Below are 23,624 nucleotides of genomic sequence, written 5' to 3'. Positions count from 1 at the left end.
GCCTCCAGTGGGGTCCACTTTGGGAATCACTGTTCCAGAGGATTTTTATTTTTTAAATTTTTTTTCCTTCACTAGCGTAAAACATTGATTAATACCACAGGCATTATCCATCAAACTATGTAGTAATTAAGAAAATATGAATGATTAACCAGTCATATGCACTTTAAACATTAAATTCTGTAGTGCCACGCTGTTTAAAATGAAATGTGGATTTAGGTCTCTTCTCAAAAATGAGGCTCTACTGTACATTATAGAACGCATATGCTAGTGAAACAACAATTTGCAGTGCCATGGAGCATTTAGTTGGCAATAACATTTAATAAAAGATGTTGGACCTGGCTTTGTGAACTTTAAAATGTGTCCATAACAAAACAAAAAAAGGTTAATTTCAACAGTTTCACATTTTCGAAAGAAACACTTTACAAGTCCTTTGTTGTGGAACCAAACTGCAGTGCTCACAAAATGTCCAATTTAGGTAATGCCGATCCAACCCTTTATTCATTCAGAAAGTTCATTGGACCCTAATTGTGAAAATAAGTAGGCTGCATGTTACTCCTTGTGCCACTAAAGAGACAAGCTGAACAAACAATGGAAAAGCATTCCTTCAAACACAATTCGAATATCAGTCAAATCTTTTTTTTGTGGTAGTAGGACTCCCACCCAACATTACTCCAGCACTTCAATCAGCTTTCGTGTTTTACAGCAATGGTGAATTTATGACCTCCAATCGTAAAATTTATCACCACACGGTTCGATCACAGTTTGTGGCGTCATTTGAGTGTTTTGAATGTTTGCACACGTTCAGCACATCACATGCACACGTTTTCATGTAAGAAACATGATTTTGGTAAACTGTCCTGTTTAACTTTACATACAGAAAAAGCAAGCAACAGCAGAAAGGCATCTGCCTCCAAAAAGCAAAAACAATGTGAGCAAAAACTCAAACACTCAAGAAAATAAAATGTAAGAGATTCCTCATTGAGTTGACATGTAGTGTCTGCAAACGTCGTTTTCTGCGCAGATATATTAAAAGAAAATCAACCCTATACTAGTATATGAGGCTGCAAATTTTCAGCAATAGGCCCAATAATAAATGAAAAATAGTCCCAGTGAACTTCAGAAGTTTTGATTATGTAAATGCATCCTTGGTTGAAAGGCCTATGACCCGGTAATAGAGGGTCAGTAGTTTGGCAAAATACAGGAAAATGTATCATAGGTCTTGGTAAAAACACAAAAACATGTCTCTAATAGCATTCTGCTCTTCAAAGGACTAATAAATTAAAGAGGACAGTGAATAGATCTGCTTAAAAGACTGTTTATTTCTATGTATGTATGTATATATATATATATATAGATTTATTTCTTTTTCTCTATGTGTGGTGTGGAATCAAGTCCAGTTCTTTAAGTCTGTGAAGACATTTCTTTTCATCAGCCCCTTGCCCTGAGAAAAGTGACACTGGGTAAGGGGCTGTATGTGTCACAGGCCGTCTAAGGAGGATTTTAGGGTCCATTATTATGCCTTGCCCTCCTCAACTTTAACAGCCTGGGGTTTGATAGCTCCAGTGCGTGCTGGTTTGACTTGTCCTGCAGTCGGAAGAGGCTCCTGGAGTTTGCTGGTTAATCCCACAGGTGGTGCCTTGCCTTCACCAACTGCTTTGCGCACATCTCGCATGGTTTTGGTCTGCAAACATAAACGCATTCTCAGTACATGCAGTTTTACACTTGGCTCAATAGTTGGCATTGTTATATCATATCCTGTTAGAAAAATATCAATGTCCTTTGGGGTTTACATTAGTCAAAAGTAGTAACAGTAAAACTTTTCATGACAGTAAAATTATAAAAAGATGCAGAAAAACAAACATTTATCTGATTCACATGAAACAACAATGCTCAGCAAGAAAAGGCTAAATAAGAATAATAAAATTGAATTACCTATATTTACAGTGGGTGGCTCACCTTCATGCCATCCTCTGGCCCTTTGAGAGGGGGCTCAGGGGCTGAGGGAGGTGCGGAGTGAGGAGTGTCACGACCAGGATTGGGATAAGGGGGGGAACGGATGATCACAGGTTTGTTGACTTGCATGATCGGTCTCTGTATGGGGTTAGGGAAAGGACCAGTGGTAGGTGGGCGCATGTGCATCATCATGCTGCCCTGAGTTGGGGGAACCTGGGTCAGACACGCAGAGAATGAGACAACTGTAATATCACGCTACAATGTTATTAATGTGAGAAATCGGCAATACCTGTTGAGAAAAGTGTGTTTGCAGAGGACCTCCAGGACCAGAGGGCTTCCCGCTGGGACTCGCAGATCCAGGCCTGAAACAAAATGTCGACAAGCTGATTGACAAATTTTCACTAAAGTGTACAATGAAATTAGTTCTGAATGTTTAAGCACACCTATATGTTCCTCCAGAGATACCCGGGGAATGACAGGGCTTTTCAGAAAACTGAAAATTCTTCATGTCCATCTGTGAGCCCTGAGAAAGAATAATTATTTAGAAGTTTCTCAAGACACACTTGACAGCCATGTGCGGTGTGGTCTATGATGAGGGCAAGTTATTTTTCGGGTGCTACATTTTACATAGGATGACAAGATGTCATCAGGGCTTGACATTAAGTGTTTTGAGGTACCATCTGGAAACTGGCAGATATCTTTTACGATGACAAGCAAATCCCCTTGTCCAGGAAAATAGCGTCGATTTTAAATAGTAAAATGTGTCTCACTTGTCTCTCCGAACCAGTCCCATGCGTGGAAAGTAGGAATGCATGATTAACATTTATCATCAAAACTGAGGTTTGAGCTGCAGCGGACACCTAACTGCAAGGGACTGAGGTTTTCTTTTTGTTTCCGGCCTTGTGCCTCCGCTGTGATAAGACATGTATGCCAATCAGAATGATCGAGCCCGGCCAGGAGAATCATGTTAGTATGTGCTGCAGCGCACTATAAGCAAACTTCACTTGTCTCGCGACCTCTGGGTCGGGTTGTGTCAGAGTTTTCATTTAATCGCGAAGCCTCCGCTTATTGTCATGTTCTTGTATTAAGCTGCATCTTTAAGCAAACATCCTAACAGCAGTTTTGTGTGAGAAGGTCTTTCTACAACTCCATAAAATGCCTCTTTGCTGCATCTTGCAGATTTGCATGTTGTTGCCACATGAAGCTATGCAACTTTTTCTGTAAAAAAAATTTACATAAAAAAAGATTTGACCTTTCAGTGACCCAGTGAATGCTTGAGTTGTAATCATCCCGATGGCCTTTAAGACGCTTCAGGATCAATTGTTTTTTCGGTTTTCACTGCTGATTGAACCATATCCATGTTTACCTATATATTCCATTCCAAAAGTTAAACCTACCAGAAATCTTTAAAAAAACGGAACTAAAATTGATCCTGAAGTGTCATAGAAGCCACTGGGATGGAAATCGAAGGCGCTAAGCTAACCTGTACAGCCACTGGGTCACTGAAAGGTCATATACGTCCTAAACGTGTACAATAGGTACCACTCTGGGGCCAGGACTCCCCTGAAAAAGGGATTCTTAATCTCAGTGGGACTTTACTGGTAAAATAAATGTAAAAAAAAATATATATATTTAATATTCTATATTTTTTTTACATAAAAAGTTGCGTAGTTCACCTATAACAGCCGTTTTGGTGGTGGTGTATGTGCAGCTCAATGCTTAATTGCATGAAAAAATTAAATATCTAAATATATATGGTGGGCTATATACAACATATCACAAATCGAATCACGATCGCAACATCTGTCAGATAACTCACAAGTAGATTTGTTGTCAGAATAGCAGAAAGCCCCTTTACCGCGGTTCAGCAGCAGTATGAAGACTCATATCCTTTGCCCTCACTGTAAACTATTTCAATAAGCTGCAATTTCCTCGCAACTATTGCTTAACTCTGCAACTTCAGCATAAGTGCAATTTCTGATCAGATTAATCCGTTTTAAATTGGGATGTAGGCTGTACTAATCTTTTAATATTTCTGTCCTGTCTCTTCAATGAAAACCCATCAATGTCTTGTCATGTCTTGTCACCAAAAAACTATTTTTAGCTCGGCCCGTCATGTCATTAGACAAAGGTGCATCAACTAAATGAGTTTGTTATAGCCTTTGTTGACCAAAACAACACTGATTGCATCTATTTCCCCATGTGATTTGGTGCTCGATCGGTGAAAAGCTTTCTTTGGAACGGTTACTTCGAGGAGTCACCTTGCTGTTGAGCCGAAGCCGAATGAATGAAACAAACCAAGCATCATCTGTTCTGTTCACTCTCACGGCAGACAGGTGCTTGTCTGCTCCGCCCACTGTCTGCAGCGGAGGAGCACAGCCCAATTTTATGGATGCATTTTAGTTCTTTTTTTATTCCCCATTTAACCCCTTTGGTTAAAACTGCAGTAAATGCAAAGAAAGCCCTGATTTTAATGTAAAACCATAGGCTACCGTTTAAAGCTAAAATAAAAATGCTTGTACTTTTCCTCAACAAAGGAGCGCAGATCCTGAACAGGGCTCAAAGTTGCCCGACATTGTTTAATGCTGCTGGGCTTATTTTTTCCCTCCCTCTCCACATTAAACATCTTAGCTCCTCGGCCCAAAACAACAAACACCTCATGGTGACAAACGCCTGCAGCTTGTTTGTTTGTGCATGTGAGTGCGGGCCTTTTGGAGCATCCAAACCTTTCCTCAAAAGAGCAAGAATATGGCACGGTTCAGAAGTCAAGTGTGAGCGCACTCTTATTTACTTTTTAAGTTAAGTTATCATTTTGAATGTAATTACATCCGGATTTGTTTTAGCAATGTTCCAATCCAAGTCTTTTCTGGAGGTCTGCCGGTTTTCCTAATCCTGACTGGCCAACACCTGTGTGCACCGCCGATATTTTTTTGAAAATGTCGTCTATAATCCTGTGTATGATGCTTCTAACTTCTAAACTGTAAAATGTGCCAGTGTTGAAGTGTGACAGCAGAGGGCGCTTTATAGGCAGAGGGCTGATTTATTCAGGACATTCATGTTTAGTAGGCATTCAGGGAGAGCTTGTTTGAAAGACAAAAATCAGCAGATTCCAAAAACAAACACCAGTAAGTCTCCATCTCTTATGATTCCAAAATGATAAGCAAACTGCAACATAAAATATAATAAAATAACACCTAAGCCTCCGAGGCGTACAAACTTGTGAACGGTTTTCACTTCAATGCTTCTCAGCTCCACTGAGGCCTCGGAAGTGGGCTCATTTTACAGCTTTGACTATGCCCTTTCCAAAAATCGGGAAGTCTCTGTCACTTTCGGTTCCAGAGATATCGGCCTTTGTTTAGCATTATATCGGCCGAGAGCAGATATTGTAAAATACCCAAATATCGACCCAATATATCTGAAGAGCTCTAACCAGTCAACTAGTCAGTCAACTATTTCAAGAATATTTCTTGACAACTGTTTGTCTTTTTCTTTCCAAATAAAATATTTTTTCTAAATGCAATTTTTAAGTTATATATTCGTGCATGGGGGTTTCCCTTACATGCGCCACAGCTGCAGCAAACCCAAACATTTAAGTGACAAATAGGGACTTATGGTGTGTATGAAAAACCGGCAAGTGCTTATTGGCAGCAAATAATTGATAAATTAATGAGGGGACATGTGGCTTCTGTTGTGGTCTATATTTTTCACTTGCCCCTCAAGCAACGGAGCAGGGCACTTGTCCAGCCATAAAGCTTACTTTCCCTGGGCAAGTGGGCAACCCTTAATGTCGAGCCCCGTGTCCTGCTTTGCCCTTGAGTGCACAGCTTGAATGTTGCACCACAGAAATTGAGGCTGTCGGCATTTCTGAAAGGACATTACGACCGCACCCAGGCTTAACTTAAACCCGTTAGCGACTTTATGCACACCAGACTCACAATCACATGTGAAAGCAGTACATACACAACACATTAATACCTCTCTACCGCTGCCAGTCATGACTTGGGGCTGTGAACCTGGGGGCATCATCCGACGTGGTGCACCCACAGACAAGTTCTGCCCTTGTTGCAGCTGTATGGACTGAGGAAGAATAAGATGCTGCTGCGCAGAGCCATAGCGGAGCTGAGAGCCAGGTAATGGCATGGTCACCTGAAAGTCACAAAGCTCTTGATCAGATATTTGTCAGTTTTCCTACATTTAAAGGACTTGTTTTCTCTGTTGAGTCAACACGTCACACTGACCCTTTATGAACGCACTATAGTGAACTAACCTGAATGAGCTGAGAGTCCATTAACTGTGAAGAACCAATCCCAGGACCCTGGTTCATCTGGTTATCATAGACCATTGGCTGGCTGCCATTCATTGACTGATAATGGGAGCTTGTCTGAGATTTCACCATTTCAGAAGGCTGCATACCAGGAAACCCAGAGTAGGGCCCTTTGAGGGGGGCTCCACCAGACAAAACCATGGGGTTAGGCTGGGACAGATTTGGGTGCATGTAAACCTGGGACCTAAACAATGGAAAAGCAGGGCCATCAATTATAATTACAATTATATTTCGAAGTTTGACAGAGAGTTGGTAGACATAGGACATGGGATTTGTAATTACCTGAATGGGGGAATTGAACTGAACATTTCTTGAGATTGGGACACAGGAAGACCGCCTCGTAGCCCCAGTTGAGCTTGCGCCTGAAGCGATGTGTGTAAAGAAATTGGAATCTGCTGGGCTGCGGCCGCCTGAATAGAACACCATAATTAACACACGGACATATTTCAACAACACATGCTTTATAGTCAAAATACCTGTTGATAAGTTTGCTGCTGTGTCATGGTAGGTGGCACAAGGCGAGGCTGGCTCGGAAATACATGACCATCCAAATACAGTGGTGTTATATGGTTACCTACAAAGCCAAAGATAATACACAAAAATTATAAACTGCACAAAAAGTCACTTCTATGTAATGAATATGCCTTTTTACCTTGCATTGACATGGATGGTGCAACTGATGCTACAGGCATTGGAGGCATGGTCACCCCACCAAAAGAGCTGTAGCTGACACCACTGGATGAGCCTACACTACATGGAGGCTGAGGGCCAGAAGCGCCGCCACCAGGAGATCCCTGCTCTGGCAGTGATTGAGAGTTCTCCCATGCCTTACGAGCAGACTCCATCTGAAAGACACGGTAAAACAATACTGTCTAATAAAAGAGCAGGCCATTCTATTGTAGTGTTACTCTTTACATACCTTCAAAGTCAAGTCAGCAGAAGGAAATGATATGGGATTGAGGTTGATGCCAGGCTGCAAGTGGTTTGAACGAAGCATTGGGATAGTCTGATTAAGCACCGTCTAGAAAATAAACAATGGTGAGCACCATACAGTATTAGCAGTTTTTCTGTAAAGCAATTTGGTAAAAGGCAGGGAATGTAGATGTTTTTTAAATTATATTATAAACATGACCAGTTTGGCCCCTGAGATTGATTGAATTAATAATGATTGTAATGTTAAATCATAGTTTATTCATAGTTACAATGTATAAACATGATGCAAAGTTGTTTATACATTTTGTTTAGGTTGTTGAGCCAATTATCCAGACAAAGAGCAGAGGGAGTCCCAGACTTTGGTTTACTAAATCCTACGGTTAAAGACAGATTAGCATGTTTTAGGTCAACCAAGGATTTTTTTGGGCTGGGGGCAGCCCTAATTGGTAGTGCCGGCGTATCAGGATTTCAATTAATCGTGTATAGCTGCATACTTTTAAACCAGTAAGAGCACATACTACATAGCCTACCTTTAAATACAAAAGATGGAACTACTCACATTACTGGTGAGTGCATCTTGAAGCTTGTTGACAGGATTAGACACAGGCACTGTTGTAGAACCTGATTGGAGACTAAAATCAGAGTCCTTGGCACTAACTCCGAACTCTATAGGAGGCACAGGCAGTACACCATCCACATGAAGATCCACACCATTGACTGGAGTAATAGGGCCACCTTCCAGCCTATCAACACCCTCTGAACCTTTGCGGTTCTTCAGTGATCGTTCATTTCCAATAGGACCGGGCTTGTGCTGTTCTTTGCTTTGATCTGGGCTTGCATCAGAGTCCTGTTTTAAGATAAACAATCCAGATAATCCCAATGAAACTCTAGAGTGAAGACAAACACGGTAGACCAGAGCAGGTAGGACAGAGTTATACCTCAGAGTTTGGCTCACTCCCAGTATATGACACCTGTTTCGTCCAAGAGTCTCCACTTGATGATGGAACTGAAAGAGCTACATAGTGATGAAATGAAAATATGTTCCTGTGTGGTTTCTCTGTTCAATAAACACTAATATTAAGTTACCTGAGCTATTAGTTTCCCAGATTTCCGTTCCAAGGTTATTAGAGGAGAGCGCCTCCTCGGGCTGGTCAATAGTCATGTTTCCTTGTTTTTTTGCAAATCGTGGAGGAATCTTGGACACCATCACCCTGTTCTTCCCTGGTATCTAATATAAAAGCATAAATAATACATTTACAAAAGATGAATACAGACGCTGGTATTGAACAAGAGCTCTTCTTAAAGTTACCCCCTGTTCCTTTCTCCTTCTATCATCATCTTGAGGACGCCTCTGCTTTTTTGACAAGGTTTCTTGGTAACCCTCTGAGGTCGGTACTGGTCCACCTGTGTCACCGTCAACTGCTGGCACAAAGCACACATGGTTTAAAACAACTTCCCTTCCAAAATAAATGGAAACTACATTTGAAAACATAACACACTTTGATAGCCACTGAGATCATACTGCGACAAAGATTCAATATCAGCCTTCACTGGTCCTTGCTTCAAGTCCTTGTTTATCTTCTTCCCAGAGGACTCACTGGAGTCCCTTTCCTCAGGCTGCTCAATGGTATAGACTGATCCTTGCTCTTCTGGGGTCCTATCAGGGGAGGGAGGGGGCAACAAAGATTTAAAGATTCAGCAACATGATTTAAAAGAAAGAATCGCAATGCAATATACTATTGCCAATATACTGTAGAAAATGTTTTAAAGCCCAATGTAATACGTCTTACCTCCTACAAGGAGCATTTCCATTTTGCCAACTGTCACTTCTGTTTGATGAAGATGAGGGAAGATTTTCAGGTGTGTGAGGAATCTTGTTTGTTTCATGCATAGAAGGTTCTCCTTTTCTGTTTTGTCGATCTACAAGGGGTCTCTGACTTGAAAAGCTTCTCTTTGAAAGTTCTCGTTTCTCACTTGGTTCATTGAGACCGGAGTCTGATGGGACATCGTTGCCCTGTTGAGCTGAGCTCCCACTTCCATTCCTCTTGTCCCTCCAGTCGCCAAAGTCACTATTTTCGGAGCCAGTTTCCCATTCCTCCGTTTGAACGTGCTGACCTGAACGCCCTGCCGCATAGTGTCCACTGGGCCAGCTATCATCTCCTTTAGGGCGTCCAGGCCATGTTGAAAAATCTCCATTTAAGTATTCATCACTTGGCCATTGGTTTGAGCCAGGTTCACGTTCTTGCCTTAATCGGCGGAAACGTGGAGGCTTGTCTTGACGAGGTGGTCTCCGCCTTCTTAAAACTTGCCTTTCAGGGTTCTCATTGTCAATGTAGTACTCCCCTTCACGGTCTTCTGTGTTATTTTCATTTAGGGATACAGTGAATTTAGGGATGTACTTCTGATTCTCACGTTCTACACTGGATCTACTGGAGTATGTACTTTCAGGTCCTGGACCATAACCGTTTTCTTGCACTGATCCACTGTTGCTGAACTGAGTTCCCCGACCCCTCCATGAGGACACATCTCTAGAGCCACCAATGTTTCGACCGTAGCCTCCATTGATGTTCAGTCTTGGAGGAAGGGTTCTGCTCCCAATACCCCTTACTTTAGATTTTTCTCTGGCATCAGTGAGTGTATGATCATCAGCATACACTTTGTTGGATCGCCATGAATCCCTGTCCGCTTTACGAACTTCAGGCTCTGTGTAGGGTTCACTATTTTCTAACCCCTTCTGGCGCCGTCTCTTAGGCATCTCTTCATATTCTGAAGCTTCACTTAGGGTTTCACTAACATTACGTCTCCGTGGCTTACCCCTTTGGAACTCTTCTACCTTTACATGATCCCTAGATAATGCGCGGCCTCTACTTGCCCGGTGAGGGCCACTTCCACTGCTGTTATTGTTGTAAGTTCCTCTGAGACTGTCTCCAGTTCTGCCACCTCGCCCTCCTCCTCTAGAGTTAAACTCCCTAAAGCCACGGCTGCCACCTCTACCTGTGATCCTCACACCACCAAATGCCTGCTCTTCATCAATAAAAATCCAATTATTGCGACGAGGTAGCTGCGTCTCTCGGCTTTCATAGCTCTCCCTTGGTAGTTGATTCTTGCCATTCTCCCAGCTGTTGTCTTTTGTAAAGTCTTCATTCTGGATGCTCAAAGGCTTGTCAGTTTTGGTTGAAGCAGAAGACTGGTGTTGCCTCTCTTCAGACTGCTTCTCTATAGGTGAAGCTGAGCGCCTGCTGTTAGCTGGCTGGTTGTCTTTCTTCAAGTCATATACATTTGTAAGGACTTCTTTTTCAAGGCGGTATGGTACTGGTTTCTCATCAGGCTCTGATTTAAGCTTTTCATTCTCTTTATCTTCTACCTTAAGAGCTTTGAGAACTGGCTTTTTGATTGGCCCTGTTCTGCGAGTAAGCATTCTTCCACAAGTCTCAGGTGCGTGTCCAACACTACTGGTGCTGGAATTGGGTTCAGACCACTGAGTATTGTCTTTCTTCAGGACTTCTCTTTTCCAAATATCCTTGGTAGGATCTGCTGCATCATCATGTGATTCAACTGCATCTTTTATAAACTTGTCTCTGTGGTCTACTCTTTGATAATCAGCATCTCCATGGAGCGGAGGATGAGCAGGGACACGCAGCTCATCATGATGTTTGCTTTCTCTTTCTGACCCTCTACTGTGGTATGAATGACATGGGAGGCTGTGTTGAAGATGGTCAAGATGTTCTTTCGTCCTCTCTTCACAAGAGTCATGTTGGTTGTACCTCATGTCACTTCTTTAAAAAAAAGTATGCAGAAAATAATTGATGACATCACTATAGTCTGTTAAACAATTCTATCAGTAAAATGATTTACCTGTCATCTACACGGGAAGTCTCAGTGCCTTCATGTTGTCTCTGATATGGAGGAGTGAAGCTTCGTAAGGGATAGCCATCCTGGTTCCATATAGCACATGGTTCGATCGAAGGCACCCTCCTGTCTTGGTGCAAACTTGAATGGCAACCGTCATCAGACCCAGGACTATTCAGGAGATCCTGATGCATCACAGGTTTCATCATTCCAGCTAACATTGACAAAAAGAACATGGTTACAAACTAATTTCCCCTCGCATTATGTGTAAGAAACACTGCCTACATGAAGATGAGTAATATTCCACTGGTGATCTCGCTTGGTTCATTCGGGGATCCATGTAAGGTGGCATCATCATCCAACGAGGGTCAAATCCAAGAACATGTGGAGGATAATAGCCCCGTTGAGTATGGTTTGATCCAGAGGAGGAAGGATGGCCTGATTGTTGCCAGGGCTGCATCTTGTAAGACTGTTCCTAGAGAAAGAAAAAAGAAAAAATTTAACTCAATAATAGTATGTCATGGACACAATGTTGCGATGTGTTTTGTGAATGTTGGAATAACAAATCAATTTACTTGAATTTCTGCTGAAAATGGGCTTCTATTTTTGCTAAATAAAAATGTGTGTTTATATTATTTCTATGCCATGTATAAATATATTGATTTGCTCATCAACACTGCTATTTTCATGGATCTTTAAATCAGACATTCATGTGTTTTATTTACACAGCGCCCCATTTCAGTGACATTGAGACTAACTCTTCCTATGTTTGGGGCTGTCAGTGTTGTCTCTTGTTTGAAAACTAGCCTACTTTGTCCTGCTTATGTTTTAGTTCACTCTGCTGTGAGTCCAGGCTTAAAACTTCGTTACCTGCAGTAGCTCGGCTCTCTGCTGACTATGCTGCTCTGGACTTATTGTTTTGGCTGATTTTTTTTTTTTTATGTCTCTTTTAATGTCTATAATCCTGTGTATGATGCTTCTAAACCGTAATGTGTCAGCTGCTTTATTAGGGACATAGGGCTGATTTACTCAGGACATTCATGTTTAGTAGGTACTTCAAAGAAAGCTTGTTTTTAAGATAAAAGTCACCAGATTCCAAAACAAACACAGGTCAGCTGACTTTATGACGTCACATTCTAGCACTTGCCTGCTGCTGGTGATGCTGTGAATGCTTTTGAAAGCGGGGAGGAATTGCTTTAGATGTATGCCGAACAATGCTCTCCTCTGAGGGAGAAGAGGGTTCGAGACCTTCCTCCTCGCTTCCACGGTAACCAGAGAAGCCCGGCTCCTCATGGTAACTATGTGCAGAAGTGTTATCAGGGACACACTCAATTCCATCTGGTAATAATTGAGAAGAAAACGGTTATTTCATTTCACCCAGTTTGTTACACAAAGAAAATACCAATCATTTTATAACCACTACCTTTTGTGCTGTATTGCCAGTTGTCGTGGTGGCTTTTACTTTGATCTTGGATGGGGGACAGTGTAGCATCACTTCCTTCTACATCTTTGTGGGATTCTTCTGTTCTTGAAGTCTGCCTCTCAATTTTGCCAAACTTTTCATCTAGTTTTTTAAGCTTTTCAGCACATGCAGCCAATCGCTCCTCCCTTGCTCGCCTCTCCTCCTCCTCTCGACGTCTGCGAGCTCTTTCAACAGCTTCAGACAACTCTGCTGATGCATATTTTCCCCGAGCTTGAGCGTGAGACTGCCGTTGGTGCTCCTCTTGTTCAACAGCAGGCTCACCTTGGTGTTTCTGCTGGGGCTAGAAAAATGAAAAGAACATTTTGACTAACAGATAAACGGTACATTCAAATAAAAATATACAGTATCCAGTATGCATTATTTCTGTAATGAAAGCAAGCAACATTAAAGCAGACACACATCAGGCACACATCACTATGGTTACACCAAGGTCATCTGGCCCAAAACGCTAAGGCAGCTCCGTGTACAGAGACTTTGTGCTTTTCTAATTCCCTTTAGTGTAGCTCTCTCCAGATTTGAATCCTTTACGTGTTCCAAATGTGAGCCCACATTGGAGTTAATCTTGGACCAGTCATCTCAGAAGAGATTAGAAGAAAAACAAGATACCATACGGTGTTACCTGGCCGTCTGTAGAGATGCATCTACTGCTGGTTTTCCTAAGGGGCTCATGATGATGTTGGTAGAGATAATTATCTTCCGGGCTCTCCTCGGGGTAAGACATCTCACATAAACTTAGTGCAGACTGGCAGTCGCGCTGGTTTACATTTTCCCAATCAGTCCTGAAGGTTAACATTAAAACATTTACAACATATTAAAACAAAATAACTACAAGATAATAATGATATGTTTAAATCAATAGTGCTTTGTTTTTACCATGCATTCCTTTTCTCACAAGGGGCATGCTCCTCTTCATCGTCACTAAATTTAAGTTTTTCACTGTAATCAACTTCTTCATGAAGCCCTACCGCCAACAGAAGATAATACTTGTTATGATACTATGGCACAGTTTGGTACAATGTATATAAATAATTGAATTGAGTCAAAATTCCAGCCTGACTGATGCATAAAAACACTTACAGAGTGGGTGGGAGTTATCAGCGATAGCGACTGGCAAATACGGTAGCATCCTAAGTAACCAATAAAAGAATTGACTGTATTTTAGAGAATATTACCTGCCCATCCATCCTCACATTCATTGTCTAGATCATCCAGATCCTTCAGATCATCAGGATTAATAATTGCAGGCCGCTGAGGTCGGTCGCCTGGCCTGCGTATTGGCTGAGAGGAGAGTCTAGGTGGTCCACGAACAAAGCGGTTCTCTCTCTTCACGTCTCCGCTGCATTTAAAGACATGGTCAAATTAGCAACAGGATAGTCAAATGCAGTATAGTTTTTACTCAGTATGTGTGTGCACTTACTTTACTACCTCGGGTTTAGCATAGTTATGTCTAAAAGTTGGTTTACTTTCAAAACGGATAGGAGCAGAGACAGTATTAGGAGCATGGTCAGGGCCTGGGGTTTCCCGTGTTTCTTTAGAGCACATCTATGAAAAAAGGTGTTATTATTATTTGTTTGTTTTTGTATTGAATGCTTAATGTCCATCTAAAGAGGAGAACTTATAATGTATTTACAAATGCAGGTAACATATCATGGTAGACAGCAGTTGAGGTGTGTTGAAGCTGGTACTGCAGAGCTGTAGGTACTGTTCTGCGAATAGGCTGAGCTGGTCTCAGGGAAGGCTCCTTAGGGTCAAAGCTTGGTGACGGGGTTATTGTTGAACTGGATGTTGTGGTAACAGTGGCAGAGGACGGGTGAGATGAAGCTGGGAGTGTTCCAGACTCCCCTAAGGCAGTGGGTTTTCCCTCAGGATCAGCTGGCAGACCAAGGGTCAGAGATGAAGGTTGAAGGTTCCTGCCACCACCTTCCCTCCAGCTCGTTACATCTGGTAAGAAACAGATGCATTCATATTTCAGTATTGCTTATCCCATTTATCTCATCTACAGGAGTGACGAGTAGAGGTCGACTGATAGGGTTTGTTCTAAGGCCGATGCACAGCCGATATTTTTGATATTACTCCTGTGTATGAAGCTTCTAAACTGCAGGCTGTCAGTATTGAACTGTGATAGCAGGGGCGCTTTATCAGGGGGCGCTTTATCAGGGGCACCGGACGGATTTATTAGAAACATTCCTGTTTAGTAAGCACTAGAGATCTTCTGCTTCCGATACCAATACTGGGGGTAAGAGTATCTTTCGATAACCAATACCAAGACCCTTTCTTAACAGTGTCTTTCTCAGAGTAAAAAAGTGAATGGTCCCCTTTTCTTCAGTGTGAGATCAATACAGTCTTCATTTTTCTTGCAAAGGAGATGTTACATTTATCATTTATCCCTTTTATCAATCAATAAACTAATGTGAAAACATTCAACAAAGATCACTGGACTTTTCTACAATAACCTTGGCTAGATGACAGGCTTTTAGGTTGCATTAATATAAATCATTACAAATATGATCAATTATTTCATAAACCACTCCAACAGTGGCTGACTTTATTGTCTCTCTTTCTTTTCGTGATCCAATCATAAATTCTGTCCCAGCCTTGATTAGCTGCTGTTAGCATTAGCATCAAATTTAATTGAATTCCTCAGGTTCTGTGCCTCAATATGAGGTGCAGCATGTCCATATTGGCTGAGGTTTAGTGAAATTTGCAGCGAACCATCTTTCATCGTAATGTTTCTCGGTTCCTCTGCGGCCCCTGAGTTGGGGGAGGACTCATTTTAAAGCCACAATTTGGCTCTTGCCAATGCAAAAAACAGGAAGTCTCTATAACTTTGTTCCCAGAGATATCGGCTTTTATCTGTGTTAGATTGGCCAATAGCCACTATTGTAAATTGCCCAAATATCGGCCTGATATATCGGTTGGCCTCTAGTGACGTAAAGGGCCACATTTTAAAGGTTATGCAAAGAAGTCTTACTTTGGGGGCGGAGGCTTGGTCCTGGCCCATACGATGGATCGAAGCCGCTTCTGTCCTTGCCAGCTTTGTCCTGTTCTCCAGCTGCTTTCAGTGTGGGAAATTCCTCGTGAGAGAAGGGCTGAAGTCGGCTTGAGGCCCTTAAACCATCTTGCTCTACTACCGTTCCATTTAGCTGGGCCCATTGCTTTGGTCCACTGGTGTTTGTGTTCTGTTGGAAAAGTGTATTTCTAATGAGTCATGACAAAATAGCTTCTCACAGTAACAGTAAATATAGTATAGAGTAAATATAGCTTTATAACTTTGCATTCAAGAAACACAAATACAAAAAACACACCTCTGGGTTGGCTATGGGTGATGGTTTCTGAAGATTGGAGACAGATTTCTGTAAAGCCAGCTGCGGCTGCAACTCCTGCAGCTGTTGTATTGACGCAATAGAACTAAAATAAAAGCGAAAAACATTAGCATTATGACATACAGTACACTACCCATCAAACGTTTGGAAACGCTTTGTTTATGTATTGGTTTTCATTTTATTTCAAGACTATTTACATCGTAGATCGCACACAGTATAAATTGACACATGGAATTATGTTTCACACAAAAACGTTTCAATAAATTCTTCAAAATGGCTTGCTTTGATTATTGCTTTTGACATTTTCTCAATGGGCTTCACGATGTAGTCACCAGAAATGATTTCACAGGACTGTTGAACACCATTACTGGTGACTGCCTTATGAAGCTCATTGAGAAAACCCCAAGGAGGGTGGCAATTTTGCAGAATTAATTTCACCCTTTTTAGTTTCCTATATAATTCCTTGTAATTCATAGTTAAATGTCTTCAGTTAGAATCCCACACTGTAAATAGTGTTGAAAATAAAGAAAAGTGTTTCCAAACTTTTGACAGGTGCTGTAGGTTTGATCCATTTAAAACAAGACAACCTATTCACCTCTTTTGATCGGGTTGTTCCTGCTTGTTTGCCCATCCTGTACCGTCTTTAGGCACAATAACCACGTTTGGATCGTTTCCTTTGTTTTCAGATTTTAAACTCGGCAGATGAGCAGGTGGGGGCATACGCCGGGCTGTTGCCACTTTGCCAAGACTCTGTAAGCCATGTCGCGAAACTACTAGATATTGAGAAGGAGTATAGAAAATTATGACTCGTAAACACATACCTTTAAATCGTTTTTTTTTTTTCATCATAAAGTTGCAATCACACCAATCATACCTGTAGTTTTTTGAGTTTCTATTGATTTTCCCTTGTACTTGTCAAATAGGCTGAGCGAGGAATACTTGCTTTTCCCATCCTTGGACTTGGTTATTTGCCCCAAACGATCGGACATTGCGATGTAATGTCATCGAGTATGGAAATTTTTCTTTACGCCTCTTCCCAGTGCCTTCGGATTCTATTAGAAAATAACACATTTCAATTGTACATGATGATGATAATAATACATTGATAATAAGATGGCATTGGAATATATATCCTTCTCTTTTCAAGGAGGCTACAGTTAGTTTAATTCAGTTGATGGGTTTATTTGACAGGGACAATGTGCAAAGACAATTAATAAACAACGCTTTGATGCAGATTAAGCTGAAGCTAGTTTCCATCTGCAGTGGATCTGGTGGGTGACAATACAAAATGTACAACATAAAATGTATTCAACCATCCAAACAAACCCAAACACACAGTGAGCAATGGCTATCCTAAATAAAAAATACTACTTCTATAAAATAATACAACTTTCTTATGCAGTAGATATATATTAGAATCACATGTATTTTAACAGCGTCTTTCAGGCCATTTAACCACATGATTTCATGTTGACGCTAATGCTCTCCCAGTTGAATGAACTACATTGTTTGTTTTCTTATACAAAAAAAAAAAATCTCATCTATATAAAAAGACAGGTCTTGGGTAATTTCATTTTAATGCTTTGAATGTTTTTGAAGGCCAACTACAGATGTCTGGTTGAAAACACACACACATCTTACAAAGGCCACTTCGTAGTACTTCGACACATCAGACTAAAACATAACATTATGAGCCTGAAAAACCGTGTAAGACATTGAACAAACAAACAATATTTCACCATTGCAGCGCAACAGAGAAGCAGCCAAGGCTAGTGGAAAATGCTAACCTGCAGCTAGCCTAATGCAAATGGCAATGTAAACATCGGATGCTGGTGGCTACCGTCGAGAAACGCTGGATTTAAAAGTAAATGTACCATAACAATATACCCGTCCTCGACCACACTGCATTAACATTGTACTATGTGACAAACACAAATCAAAACATGAGCCAAAGCTTGCGTCAGAGGTTAGCTAATCGCAGGGTGTTCAAACTAGCGAAAGGGCATTCCCATTAAACTAGCCGTCTAGTCTCCCCAACAACAACTCTGACAGGCCTCGGGGCTGGAGTCGTGCCTTTATTTGCACACTTCATACTAAACTGTACGATGTGTTGAGAACATTTCTGCAGCTCTCTTGTCATGACTGTTCTTAACCGTGTCATCAGCAACCTCTGAAGACAGAAATGGGAATGTAGGGCAAGGCGATTAAAAATGGCTGCTGCCCAGAACAAAGCAACAATAAAACTAGGTAGCAAAGAAAGCACGCAAAATACGCATTCTTTTCGCAATCCATTGCATTAATAACTCACCCAGTCAATGACTCAGTATATCTTCCAAAGATTAGTGATGTCTTATTTCCACGGAATACACAAAATTCAACGGATGGATGGGGATTACAAAGCCCGATCTACATAGGATGAATAGATCGCAGGGTTGTTGCTGGGATGCTACCCGGCCTGAGACTGTGCGCGGCGGCAGACAGAGTGAAGCTCGAGCCGCTCTGGGAGAGCGTCATGCGTCACCACGACGGAGAGAGCGACGCCGATAATCAAAATGGCCAGGGTACAGTGGAAGTTTACTTTAGTTTAGGTAATTACTTTATTTGACAGGGACAGTTTGCCTAAACATTAATAAAATATGCTTGGCACCAGATTTAGCTTAAGCTTGTTTCCATCGGCAGTCTTCACCACAAATCCTACTAGGCTAGTACTACTACTACTAATACAGTGTACAGCATAGTAATAATAATAATAATAATAATAATAATAATAATAATAATAATAATAATAATAATAATAATAATAATAATAATAATAATAATAATAATAATACAAATTGTAATAATAATAATAACAATATTTCTCCTCAAGACCATTGGTCAGGCTACCTTGCAGAGACAAGGGATAGTCAGCTCAGGCACATTAAAAACTGTGACAAGAGCAAGGGGTTGCATTCCATCAGCAAACGAGCCGGAGAATATAATCAAGAACTAGGACTTGCAATGATTCCATTAGAAAGTGACACAAACACAGTATTTGCTTGCTGAACAAGGACCAAAGCAAAACAGATCAAAATGGGAAACTAAAAAAAATCCATGGTAAGTTTCCTCAAAGAGTAAACCAGGCTGATGTATACCAACAAAAACCTACCCGTGGCAGCGAGCAGCTGGCCTAAAAGCAGAGGCTGAAGGCTTCCTCGTTGCTGTGCAAGATGAATCTCTCCCCACTGGTGCCAACATAAAATGATCAAAGATCCAAACACACGCCCACTGTGAAGATTATGTGGAAAAATCAGATGAAACCATGGACCACCTTGTTGCCCTGAACTGGCTATGACTGATTACTGTATTCCACCGCCATAATAGGGCAGCAGCGTATGCACTGGAACATCTGTAAAGAACACGCTATCGACATGAAGGAAAAAGAGCACGAACCGAAGACTAAATGATCACATCTTTGTTCTGTGGGACATACCAATCCACACAGACTGGAAGATGGCAGCAAGTAGGCCTGACATAGTGCTGAAGAATAAGGAGACAAAGCCTGTCTCCTGAAATCAACACCTCTGTCGAACCTTCAGAGAAGATCAGCAAATATAAGAATCTTGAAATTGAGGTTGAGAGAATATGGGGATTTAACTATTCCAGTGATTGAAATTAACTTCATTAATCAGGGTAAAATTAGACTAGGCTGCCTTGTCCATGGTGTAAGCTATTTCATTTGGCCTAATTAGACCAAATTAATACTAATACTATACGGGTGAGCCATAATCAAAGTGTCATGACTGGTTTCTTGTTGTAACGCCCATGCAGATCAACGATTGTACACAAGATATATTCAAATACATGATTAATATAGATACCTATGTTAACAAATGCAAATAACTTTCATTTTGGATGTAGCAAATTTGCATTGCACACCTCTTCTATTAGGGGTGAATAGAAAATGAACCTTTTCCTTTTCATGTACGAGTTGTTATTCATCATTTTACATGCATCTCTGCTTAAAGTTGCAAGATGAGTGAAACAGATCTGATGATTTTTACTGTGTGAGATTACAGCGATGTCAAATTAGAATTGAATGATTTTGTCCCCTAAAATTCTATTTTTATGATTTTCTGTTTATAAAACTTGAAAGGGTCGGACCTTGGTAGTTCCATGTAATATGTGAGCAGTAGAGATACCAAAACAGGCCATGTGTTAAAAAAATATTACAAATGATGCTATCTTTTGCAATGAGGCATAATTGAAAATTGAATTGAATTGTCCAGGATTTAATGTAGTGTCCATAACAGGAGTATTTATGGGCGATACTATGGCAGACGACACATACTGCAGGATTAGTTTTGTCTATCATTTCACAATGGTGGCAATTAATGGAAAAAATGGCGCATTATCAAAAACAGGCAAACCATGAACACATTTCTTTTGTCTTGAAGACGTGTAGTGTCTGTAACGCTGTATTCAGCACATAATGTTGACATCATAAGCTTATAGGTACATTTTTGCAGTTGTTGGTAGATCATCGGCTCAGGAGGGTCGGTCACTGTGAAAATTTGAGATTTCATGACACAAATTAGGGTTAGGGCCAGGATTAGGGTTAGGATTAGGGTTATTTGTATTTTTAGACAAACCAACTCATAGTTCTTTACAAAACCACAGCAGACCGTCCCTTCCACGCTGACAATCTAGCAACAACCTTTAGTTTGTTATTGCTGCCAATCCCATGATGCCTAGCGATATGAAATCACAGTCCTTAACTCTGTTCACCTTATTCCTTTTGCCTCTTTTTGCCACGGACTCCTTTGTCTCTTCCGGTAGAGCGCAAATTTCGCTAATTAAGTGTAGAACGAGGGAAAATGTTCTTCGCTAAAATCTGATGTTTGTGTTGCACCATCAACATTGTACTTTTTCTCTGCAAGGCCTAAACACGGCTTTGCATCCTTGTAGAACTGATTTTCTCTTGACTTCTCATGTCCTATGTAAACTAATACGAGTGAAGGGGCGGGCACAATTCATGACAGCATCCAACGCGAACTTCCAGAATAAGGTGAATACTGTATAGCATAGGTAGCCCATCTATAGACTGTAAAATTAAGAATGGACTTATTGAGGCCTGCTTCCTGTAACCGTAAGGAAATGGCAGCTGGCTCCGGAAGTTCCTGGCTCCTATGGTCTTTCCACTGAAACTTTTTTGCCAAAGATTTATGGAAAGAGCAGGGTCAGAGCTCTAAAATGAACCTTCCCCCAACTTCCTAGGCCTAATGAGGATCCCTGCAGGGAAGTTCAAATTCAGTCACAGGTTCGGACACTAGACGGTCCTGGGTTCGATCCCCAGCCGGAGGGTGCCTTTCTGTGTGGAGTTTGCATGTTCTTTACGTGTCCGCATAGGCTTCCTCCGGGTACTGCAGCTTTCCCCTTCCACTAAAAACATGTACAATAGGCCAGAATGAGTAAGAGTTTGAGTGAGTGGTCAGATGGATGGCGCAGGTTGGCTGCCTCGCTTCCGTCAGTCTCTACACCAGTGCTTACAAAAGCTAGAATGATAGTGAATGAATTATGTCTACATGTGGCGCTCCGAGAAACGTGGTAACACAGGTTTGTAACAAGTGTAAGCCATGATTAGTATCTACGGAGGGCCTGTTGTGGCGCATTACAAGTTGGATGAACGCAGGTTGTTGGCTATGTGCAGGATGATCACTGAGAGGAAAAACAAGTAGTCTACCATAATTTTTCAGGAATACGGATAAGCCAATCCATTTATTGTAGAAAAGTGTTATGAAGATTGAACTTACAGTTTTGTTATTTATTGTTCAAACGAGCATGCACTTTCCAAACCATTTGCCTCTGATGCACTAGACCGTCACACCCTTTAACCTTTGTGGAGCCTCTCCCAGAGCGCCCTCGAACAAAAAAAGCTCCGCCTGGGCCAATAACAGCATTCTGACATTTGGAGGCCGAACCACAGGTCCACCAAATCACCGGCGACAGTGCAGCATAAAACTGATAGACTTTGTGATCATACTTTAATATTGATGGAAAATAAACACAAACTCTGCTTTCATTTTGATGTTGCGTTGCAGGTGCCATCTGCAGATGTGTGGAGATCCAGTGTCGAGTGTGCTTCAGGCCTCCTGGTTTGTGTGTCTGTGTGGGGTTTGAACCCACAACCTTCGACTTCCCGACTGAGCCTTCGACACCCTGAGCTAAACCACCAGACTTCAAAAACTCTATCGTGACAGTGGAGTTTTCTCTGGTGTGGCCCTTTTGTGAAGTTACCGTACATTGAAAGCCATCGTTTTTAATTATTGCATTATACAGAGCTCAGTCAGAGCTTTCACATGAGCCATCCCCATCTTCCATGGTCTCAGGGAGGCGGAGTAACATCAAGTTGGAATTTGGTCACGAGTTTGTACACCTCCCACGGGCTCATAAATAGAAGAGACATGTAATGTTAATTTAATGCCTGGATTTAATTTATGCACTTCTTCGCTAAAATAAACATTTCTACCATAGATACAAACTTTATTGTCCATCTGCCTATCACTAGGACCACTACAAACATGTTTGTAATATCTGATACCTTCTCACCTGCTCTGCCTGCTTTTTTTGTCTGGTTATCCTAGTTCTACCATGTTTATTACAGTCCTATGACCCCACTACAACATAAACATGATGCAAATATCAACTGTCCTGATAATAAAGACTTTTAGCCCTTATAGTGCCTTATTATAGGCCTACCCTTAGACCCCGGGTAAACGGCCCAAAGCTTACAGGAAATTGTCACAAGGGGGAGCCATTTCCGCATCAATGTTTTGTCTAACGTCTATCAACTTATTTACTGTAATAATGCAATGTTCAGATACAGTTGCTTAACGGAGGCGACTCTGGCTCACAGTTACTCAGTAGAGCGGGTTTCCTATTATCCGCAAGCGATTAGAATCCTGGCTCCCGCTGGTCAAGACTGTCTCTGGGCAGGACACTTACACCTTCTTAGCCCGTCTAAATGTTGTTTTTTTGGTCGGTGGTGGTCTGACAGGCCCAGATTGTCCGTGTTGTTTACGTGAGTTTATCCCAGGACTATGGAGGACCGTGGCTGCCAAAACAATAAATATATTAATATATAAATAGCCTAAATAAAATTTAAAAAGTAATCAATTCATTTTCAACAATGAATTGCCATTTTATTGCAATAAGTATTTATATTTGTTTATTTAAATATTTATGTACTGTATTTATTTGTATATGTTGTATATATATATATATATATATTCCGCTTTATCCGGGTCGTGGAGGCAGCTGCCCAGACTTCCCGATCCACGCACACCTCCTCCAGCGGTTCTGGGGGGACCCCGAGGCGACACCAGGCCCGCTCGGAGACATAGTCCCACCAGGCAGCCAAGGTCCTCCATATTCCGTGGTGTGGGTTTAAAGAATGTTCTATTTATTAGTTTAGTTATTTTTTCATGGTTCTCTGTAAATTGTATTTTCAAATTGATTCCAAGGTGAGCTTTGTAAACCTTGGGCGTTAAATCATGAAGCCTAAGTTGTTCAAGGCCTGAATAAAAGTTCCACTGTGTGCATCGGTTTCTCTTTCTTGTAGTCTGCACTTTCGGTTCCTCATAAGAAAATGTTTCACCACATGTACTGCGCTGTTTCCTGTTACACATTATGCTGCAAAGTGCAAAAAAAAAAAAAAAGCACAAGATGTCACATTTAGCAGAAAATGGCTGAAAATGAAAAGAAATGATAGGTTGTGTGG

General features: G+C 41.3%; 1 protein-coding gene across 3 annotated transcripts; it reads right to left on the bottom strand.

Moving 5' to 3' along the window:
- Positions 1–41: 41 nt before the first annotated feature.
- On the bottom strand, positions 42–18,346 carry prrc2b (proline-rich coiled-coil 2B). Of its 3 annotated transcripts, none has more exons than XM_079551910.1 (30): positions 18,174–18,345; positions 16,740–16,917; positions 16,461–16,638; positions 15,848–15,950; positions 15,514–15,721; positions 14,173–14,483; positions 13,960–14,084; positions 13,715–13,878; positions 13,416–13,503; positions 13,162–13,321; positions 12,483–12,822; positions 12,207–12,397; positions 11,345–11,534; positions 11,066–11,273; positions 9,001–10,986; positions 8,710–8,867; positions 8,520–8,632; positions 8,297–8,438; positions 8,149–8,225; positions 7,770–8,057; positions 7,197–7,298; positions 6,930–7,122; positions 6,754–6,851; positions 6,560–6,687; positions 6,221–6,461; positions 5,929–6,099; positions 2,397–2,476; positions 2,243–2,315; positions 1,957–2,166; positions 42–1,681 (listed from the first exon to the last, which is right to left on the bottom strand). In XM_079551910.1, exons 2-30 carry the CDS (start codon positions 16,852–16,854, stop codon positions 1,514–1,516), a joined length of 6,609 nt encoding a protein of 2,202 aa, XP_079408036.1. In that variant the 5' UTR covers positions 16,855–16,917; positions 18,174–18,345; the 3' UTR covers positions 42–1,513. The 3 variants fall into 3 exon arrangements, with proteins under 3 accessions (XP_079408036.1, XP_079408038.1, XP_079408037.1); XM_079551912.1 differs by having other exon boundaries at positions 8,520–8,629; XM_079551911.1 differs by having other exon boundaries at positions 1,543–1,681; positions 1,933–2,166; positions 18,174–18,346.
- Between the last annotated feature and the right edge of the window lie 5,278 nt (positions 18,347–23,624).

The sequence above is a fragment of the Gobius niger genome (genome assembly GCF_951799975.1).
Source record: "Gobius niger genome assembly, chromosome: 2".
NCBI classification, from domain to species: domain Eukaryota; kingdom Metazoa; phylum Chordata; class Actinopteri; order Gobiiformes; family Gobiidae; genus Gobius; species Gobius niger.
This window is presented reverse-complemented; position numbering and strand designations above follow the sequence as displayed.